Genomic DNA, 8,501 nt, shown 5'->3' with positions numbered 1-8,501 from the left:
CCAGTTTGTCGAGCATGCACAGTGAGGCAGCAGGGCTTCCCCGAACCCAGGTTGTCGAAAATGCACGGCAAGGCAACAGGGCTGTCTGAACCCAGTTTGTCGAGCTGGCACTGCGAGGCAAAAGGGCTGTCCGAACCCAGTATGTCCAGCATGGACAGTGAGGCAGCAGGGCTGTCCCGAACCCAGGTTGTTGACCACACACGGCTAGGCAGCAGGGCTGTCTGAACCCAGTTTGTCGAGCACGCACGGCGAGGTAGCGGGGCTCCCCAAACCCAGTTTGTCGAGCATGCACGGTGAGGCTGCAGGGCTGTCCGAACCCAGTTTGTCGAGCAAGCACGACGAGGCAGCAGGGCTCTCCAAACCCAGTTTGTCGAGCAGGCACGGCGAGGCAGCAGGGCTGTCCAAACCCAGTTCGACGAGCATGCAGGGCGAGGCAGCGGGGCTGTCTGAACTCGTTTCTATGAGCATGCAAGGCGAGGCAGCAGGGCTGTCTGAACCCAATTTGTCGAGCACGCAGAGAGAGGTAGCAGTGCTGTCCAAACCCAGTTCGACGAGCAAGCAAGGCGAGGCAGCAGGGCTGTCCGAAAACAGTTTGTCGACCACGCACGGTGAGGCAACAGGGCTGTCAGAACCCAGTTTATTGAGCACGCATGGTGAGGCAGAAGGGCTGTCCAAACTCAGTTCGACGAGCCCGCACGGCGAGGCAGCGGGGCTGTCCGAACCTGGTTCGACGAGCATGCACGGTGGGGTTGCAGGGCTGTACGATGCCGGTTCAACGAGCATGCAGAGCGAGGTTGCAGGGCTGTCCGAACCCGGTTTGATGAGCAGGCACGGTGAGGCAGCAGGGCAGTCCGAAGCCAGTTTTTGCAAGGCGAGGCAGCATGGCTGTCCTAACCCAGTTTGTCCAGCATGCACGGCAAGGCAGCAGGGCTGTCCGAACCCAGTTTATCGAGCATGCACAGCAAGGCAGCAGGGCTGTCCGAACCCAATTTGTGGAGCACGCACGGCGAGGCAGGAGGGCTGTCCAAACCCAGTTTTTTCGTGCACGCATGGCGAGGCAGCAGGGTTGTCTGAACCCAGTTTGTCAAGCATGCACAGCGAGGCAACAGAGCTGTCCGAACCCAGTTTATCGAGCATGCATGGCGAGGCAGCAGGGCTGCCCACACCTAGTTTGTCGAGCACGCAGGGTGAGGCAGCAGGGCTGTCCGAAACCAGTTTGTCGAGTACGCACGGCGCGGCAGCAGGGCTGTCCGAACCCAGTTTGTCAAGCATGCACAGTGAGGCAGCAGGGCTTCCCCGAACCCAAGATTCGAGCACGCACGGCGAGGCAGCAGGGCTGTCCGAACCCACTTTGTCGAGCACGCACGGCGAGGCAGCAGGGCTGTCCGAACCCACTTTGTCAAGCACGCTTGGCGAGGCAGCAGGGCTGTCCGAACCCAGTTTGTCAAGCATGCACAGTGAGGCAGCAGGGCTTCCCCGAACCCAAGATTCGAGCACGCACGGCGAGGCAGCAGGGCTGTCCGAACCCACTTTGTCGAGCACGCACGGCGAGGCAGCAGGGCTGTCTGAACCCACTTTGTCAAGCACGCTCGGCGAGGCAGCAGGGCTGTCCGAACCCACTTTGTCGAGCACGCACGGCGAGACAGCAGGGCTGTCCAAACCCAGTTTGTCGAGCACGCACGGCGAGGCAGCAGGGGTGTCCAATCCCAGTGTGTCGAGCACGCACAGTGAGGCAATAGGGCTTTCCCAAACCCAGTTTGTTGAGCAGGCACGGTGAGGCAACTGGGCTGTAAGAACCCAGTTCATCGAACACGCACGGCGAGGCAGCAGGGCTGTCCAAACCCAGTTTGTCGAGCACACACAGTGAGGCAGCAGGGCTTTCCCGATCCCTGGTTTTCGAGCACGCACGACGAGGCATCAGGGCTGTCCAAACCCAGTTTGTCGAGCATGGACAGTAAGGCAGCAGGGCTTACCCGAACCCAGGTTTTCGAGCATGCACGGCGAGGTAGCAGGGCTGTCCGAACCCAGTTTGTAGAGCACGCACAGCGAGGCAGCAGGGCTGTCCTAACACAGTTCGACGAGCACGCTGGGCGAGCAGCGGGGTTGTCTGAACCCGTTTCTACGAGGAAGTACGGCGAGGCAGCATGGCTATCCGAAACCAGTTTGTCGAGCATGCACAGTGAGGCAGCAGGGCTTCCCCGAAGCCAAGTTTTGAGCACGCACAGCAAGGCAGCAGGGCTGTCCGAACCCAGTTTGTGGAGCACGCTCGGCGTGGCAGCTGGGCTGTCCGAACCCAGTTTGTCGAGCACGCACGGTGAGGCAGCAGGGTTGTCGAAAACCCAGTTTGTCGAGCACAGACGGTGAGGCAGCAGGGCTGTCCGAACCCAGTTTGTCGAGCACGCACAGTGAGGCAGCAGCGCTTTCACGAACCCAGGATCTCGAGCATGCACGGCGAAGTAGCAGGGCTGTCCGAACACAGTTTATAGAGCACGCACGGCGAGGCAGCAGGGCTGTTCGAACCCAGTTTGTACAGCACGCACGGCAAGGCAGCCGGGCTGTCCGAACCCAATTCCTCGAACACTCATGGCGAGGCAGCAGGGTTGTCCACACCTAGTGCTCGAAACTTGGGTTTGGGGAAACCCTGCTGCCTCACTGTGCATGCTCGACATACCGGAAAGCCCTGCTGCCTCGCCTGTCTTAACCCAGTTTGTCGAGCACGCACAGTGAGGCAGTAGGGCTTTCCCGAACCCAGGTTGTCGAGCACACACGGCGAGGTAGCATGGCTGTCCGAACGCAGTTTGTCAAGCACGCACGGCGAGGCAGCAGGCTGTCCGAACCCAGTTTGTCGAGCATGCACAGCGAGGCAGCAGGGCTTTCCCGAACACAGGTTGTCGAACACGCACGGCGAGGCAGCAGGGCTGTCCTAACCCAGTTTGTCAAGCACGCACAGCGAGACAGCAGGGCTGTCCGAACCCATTTCTACGAGCATGCACGGCGAGGCAGCAGGGGTGTACGAACCCGGTTCGACGAGCACGCACGCTGAGGCAGCGGGTCTGTCTGATCCCAGTCTGACGAGCACGCACAGCGAGGCAGCAGGGCTAACCGAACCCAGTTCAATGAGCAAGCACAGCGAGGCAGCAGGGCTGTCTGAACCTGGTTCGACGAACACGCACGGCGAGGCAGCGGGGCTGTCTGAACCCATTTATAAGAGCATGCACGGCGGGGCAGCAGAGCGGTCCGAACCTGGTTCGACGAGTACGCACGGTGGCGTTGCAGGGCTGTCCGATGCTGGTTCGATGAGCAGGCAGAGCGAGGTTGCAGGGCTGTCCGAACCTGGTTTGATGAGAATGCATGGCAAGGCAGCAGGGCAGTCCGATACCAGTTTTTCGCAAGGCGAGGCAGCATGGCTGTCCGAACCCAGTATGTCGAGCACGCAATGTGAGGCAGCAGGGCTGTCCGAACCCAGTTTGTCCAGCACGCACGGCGAGGCAACAGGGCTGTCCAAACCCAGTTTGTCGACCACGCACAGTGAGGCAGCAGGGCTGTCCGAAACTAGTTTGTGAAGCACGCTCGCCGAGGCAGCAAGGTGTCCCAACCCAGTTTGTCGAGCACGCACAGTGAGGCAAGAGGGCTTTCCCGAACCCAGGTTGTCGAACACGTACGGCGGTTCAGCAGGGCTGTCCGAACCCGGTTCGACGAGCACGCAGAGAGAGGTAGCAGGGATGTCCGAACCCGGTTCGAAGAGCACGCATGGCGAGGCAGCAGGGCTGTCCGAACCCAGTTTGTCGAGCACTCCCGGCGAAGCAGCAGGGCTTTCCGAACCAGTTTGACGAGCACGCACAGTGAGGCAGCAGTGCTGTCCGAACCCGGTTTGATGCATAGCACAGTGAGGCAGCAGGGCTGCCCGAACCTGGTTCGACGAACAGACACGGCGTGGCAGCGGGGCTGTCTGAACTCAGTTTGTCGAGCACGCACGGTGAGGCAGAAGGGCTGTCCAAATTCAGTTCGACGAGCACGCACGGTGAGGCAGCAGGGCTGTCTGAACCCGGTTCGATGAGTATGCACTGCGAGGCAGCAGTACTGTCCGAACCCGGTCCGACGAGTACGCAGGACGAGGCAGCAGGCCTGTCTGAACCTAGTTTGTCGAGCACGCACGGCGAGGCAGCAGGGCTGTTCGAACCCAGTTCGATAAGCAAGCACTGCGAGGCAGCAGGGCTGTCCGAACCTGGTTTGATGAACACGCACGGCGAGGCAGCAGGGCTGTCTGAACCTGGTTGGAGGTGCACGCACGGCGAGGCAGTAGGGCTGTCCAAACCCGTTTCTACGAGCATGGATGGCGACGCACCAGGGATGTCCGGACCCGCTTCGACGAGCATGCATGGCGAGACAGCAGGGCTGTCCGAACCTGGTTCAATGAGCACGCAGTGCGAGGTAGCAGGGCTTTCCGAACCCAGTTCGATAAGCACGCATGGTAAGGCAGCAGGGCTGTCCGAACCGAGTGTGTCGAGCACGCACTGCAAGGCAGCAGGGCAGTCCAAACCCAGTTCGACGAGCAATTACGGCGAGGCAGCAGGGCTGTCCGAACCGAGTTTGAAGAGCATGCACGGCAAGGCAGCAAGGCTTTACAAACCCGGTTCGACGATCACGCACGGCGAGGCAGCAGGGCTGTCCGGATCCAGTTTGTCGAGCACGGCACCAGGTCGAAATGGAGTGCCTGCTCATCCCATCAAGTGTGGTGGAGCTGATAAAAACCTCTCTGCACGCTATAATGAGTTTAATTCTGTCCGGCCGATCTGCATAGGAGCCATACGTGGAGAGTTGAGGAGTGACGCTGGTGTCGCCACTTAATATTGGTTCTTGAGACTGTGTAAGTGCGCTTTCGGGGATAATTTGCGTTTCTCTTCATGAGTCTGACAGATCATGCTTTGCAGCATCTCCGTAACGCTCTTCAAATGGTCAAAGAAACATGTCAGCATTCATGGTATTCTATTTATGGTATTCTTGTTTTATAATAGTTTTGTATCCCTGCCAGTTCTATATGGTATGGATTCCGTATTCGCTAGCAATATTTTTGGTAGGGCTAGAGTTTTGTAATCTCCTTTTTAGGCTCGCTGCAGCTCAGTGTTTTCACTATTTCTGTGGCGCTCACCTGTGAATCAGATAAACTTGAGACCATTCATGCTACACGTTCTGTATACGTTCAGTATCCACTGCTAGTCCTATCTGATACGGGGCAGTTGAATCAGTAACAGCTTGCACTATACGTGCCTGAACATTGTTCTGCAAAATGATGGTCAGATCCAGCAGAACGTGTCATCACTTCTGTCTGTCTGCTGTTCATTTTCAGAACACAACCCACGACGAGCTTATAGACAGAAGTGATGACACTTCCTGCAGGATCTGACCGTCATTTTGCAGGACAATGCTGAAACACGTGCAGTTCAAGCTCGTAAGTTCAACTCGATTTCTAAACTGAAGACAATGTTGGTGACTACTTTGACGGTCAGTAAAACCTTGAAACACGTATCTATTTTGTACGAGCTGTAAATAAATAGTTGCCACTATTGAAGTAACAATCCTCGTAGATAACTGCATCAGCTCCAAAATTTTGAGTTTATTACACCGCCCAACAAAATTAAAGGATAACGTTTTCGAAATCCCTTAATTCCCACCCTTTGCGACGCATGAGTTTGAAGTTTGGATCAAAGGTAGGTGCAATCTTCCTCTGTAATGGTGCAGAAGCTTGGCGCCCTGAGACGTAACCCTCGGGATGGACGCCGCCGCTAATTTCTGGGTATCGAGACATGCAGAAAAAAAGGCCGCAGCTCAAAAGTTCATGTGAGTTATAACTTGGTGCAAAGGTGTCATATTTGCATCAAATTTCAGCGCAGTTCTCCCCAATGCCACCGTGGACGTGTCACATGATGGGAAGGAAGTCACAGCCAATCTTACGCGCATTTCACCCCACCTTCTGACGTCTCTGCGGTGGAGGTTAGAACCGCGACGTCCAGCGCTGAAAGCACGCTGTTTTCTTATGAGTGCCGAGGAAAACGTAACAGGCACACCGCCGCTCCAAATAGGCAGGAAAAGGCCTCAGGGATCGGCATAAAGGGCGTGAATGAAACCAATCGTTTCCCATGGGCGTTGATTTCGATATATTTCGCGGTGAAAACTACAGTCCACAGCGCGGTGAGCAATAGTAAGACTTTTTGACCGCCTTTCAGACTGCTGTCAGCCTTCTCTAGGCACCTTGTGAGGCTGCATGCCATTTAAATGTGATCGGACCGCTTTGGAGGGAAGCGAAACAGCAAATTTTGGTCTCGTGTTCACTTTTGAAGAACGGGGTACCGTTCAAAACCAATCGATAACATCTGAAGGAGATCCGTGGTAGCAAAGGTTACTTATGCATTTTCGTTCCTCATTTTTCGCACCCCCCCTTATGCCGCGATCTCCGACGGGGTTCAACATTAGGATGTGGATGAATAAAATGTCAAAGGTTCCACTCCCCCCCACCCTCCTGCATTCCCCCTCGCAGTTCTGGAACCCGATGTGTACTACAAACGTGTGAGTACGTTGTAAATGTAATTGATGCCGTATTCCTGGACTTCAGGAAGGCATTTGATACGGTTCCGCACTTACGTTTAGTGAAAAAAATACGAGCTTACGGAATATCGGACCAGGTTTGTGATTGGATTCAGGATTTCCTAGAAGAAAGAACACAACATGTCATTCTTAACGGTTCAAAATCTGCAGATGTAGAGGTAATTTCGGGAGTACCGCAAGGAAGCGTGATAGGACCTTTATTGTTTACAATATACATAAATGACTTAGTTGACAACATCGGTAGCTCCGTGAGGCTATTTGCAGATGACACGGTTGTCTACAAGAAAGTAGCAACATCAGAAGACTCGTACGTACTCCAGGAAGACCTGCAGAGGATTAATGAATGGTGCGACAGCTGGCAGCTTTCCCTAAACGTAGATAAATGTAATATAATGCGCATACATAGGGGCAGAAATCCATTCCAGTACGATTATGCCATAGGTGGTAAATCATTGGAAGCGGTAACGACCGTAAAATACTTAGGAGTTACTATCCGGAGCGATCTGAAGTGGAATGATCACATAAAACAAATAGTGGGAAAAGCAGGCGCCAGGTTGAGATTCATAGGAAGAATTCTAAGAAAATGTGACTCATCGACGAAAGAAGTAGCTTACAAAACGCTTGTTCGTCCGATTCTTGAGTATTGCTCATCAGTATGGGACCCTTACCAGGTTGGATTAATAGAAGAGATAGACATGATCCAGCGAAAAGCAGCGCGATTCGTCATGGGGACATTTAGTCAGCGCGAGAGCGTTACGGAGATGCTGAACAAGCTCCAGTGGCGGACACTTCAAGAAAGGCGTTACGCAATACGGAGAGGTTTATTATCGAAATTACGAGAGAGCACATTCCGGGAAGAGATGGGCAACATATTACTACCGCCCACATATATCTCGCGTAATGATCACAACGAAAAGATCCGAGAAATTAGAGCAAATACGGAGACTTACAAGCAGTCGTTCTTCCCACGCACAATTCGTGAATGGAACAGGGAAGGGGGGATCAGATAGTGGTACAATAAGTACCCTCCGCCACACACCGTAAGGTGGCTCGCGGAGTAAAGATGTAGATGTAGATGTAGACTGAAACTTCGATACGCACTAAGCCTCATGGCTGCTCTAGCGCTTGAGGATTAAGCAACACCTTCGACACCTCTGAGGCGGTGTTTGCCTACCTTCAGGCGCTAGAGCTAGAGAATGTGTGCCGATGTTTCACACAGGTACGTTTGTAGCGTTCTCACCTCAGGTGTGTGGGTGGTACGCAGGCTGTACCGAATTTATTGTGAGCTTATTAAACATCTCTATTAAGTAAGCATTTTTCTGTCACAGGCTGATGCCTAGTGAAGAAATTCTGTTCAGCATTTTATTTTATTTCCTTAGTCAGTTATTGAGATCTGGAGCCCCAGTCCCTTTCATATTCCAAGTCCTTGTGTATTCATCTGTATGAAATGAGAGCATATCGACTTATTTGTAAATTAGAGCCAGTGCTCTCCTTTTCTCTTTGTCTGGAACCGAGGAAAAATTCTTTGGTTTTCTTTAAAACTGGCTCGGGGTGGAAGCTTTTACAGCAAGAGCATGCCTTCCCGCCAAGTCTTTGGTCGTTCCTTTGGGATCACGTGTAGTACCTTTGTGGTACATTCTGGAACTTTTTATCTGCTCTGAAACAACTGACGCAAACAATCGACCACACTTTTTCAGTCCCTGTGGCTGGCGTAGCTCATCACACGCTACTTAGTGGGCGTAGGCGACTGGTCGGAGGCCACCCGCCCTCCCCCCCCCCATAAAGAACCCGATATGAACGCAGCATGCGGAGGAGGTTTGTGAGTCTCGTTGAGAGAAGACTCTGGCTCCAGAAATCAGTGAGTAAATTTGCTAGAACGCAATATTAGATGTTAACTT

At 54.0% G+C, this 8,501-nt stretch overlaps 1 protein-coding gene across 1 annotated transcript; it reads right to left on the bottom strand.

The window, feature by feature from the left end:
• Positions 1 to 204: 204 nt before the first annotated feature.
• Positions 205 to 783, bottom strand: LOC126204216 (uncharacterized). The gene has a single exon (XM_049938614.1). It carries the CDS (start codon positions 781 to 783, stop codon positions 205 to 207), a length of 579 nt encoding a protein of 192 aa, XP_049794571.1.
• Between the last annotated feature and the right edge of the window lie 7,718 nt (positions 784 to 8,501).

This window comes from Schistocerca nitens, chromosome 9 (genome assembly GCF_023898315.1).
Source record: "Schistocerca nitens isolate TAMUIC-IGC-003100 chromosome 9, iqSchNite1.1, whole genome shotgun sequence".
NCBI classification, from domain to species: domain Eukaryota; kingdom Metazoa; phylum Arthropoda; class Insecta; order Orthoptera; family Acrididae; genus Schistocerca; species Schistocerca nitens.
Note: the sequence above shows the minus strand (reverse complement) of the source record. Positions and strands in the feature narration are given on the sequence as shown.

What these genes read in the sequence shown, in the direction of transcription:
- LOC126204216 (XM_049938614.1), bottom strand. Translation starts at nt 783, where the DNA reads ATGCTCGTTGAACCGGCATCGTACAGCCCTGCAACCCCACCGTGCATG.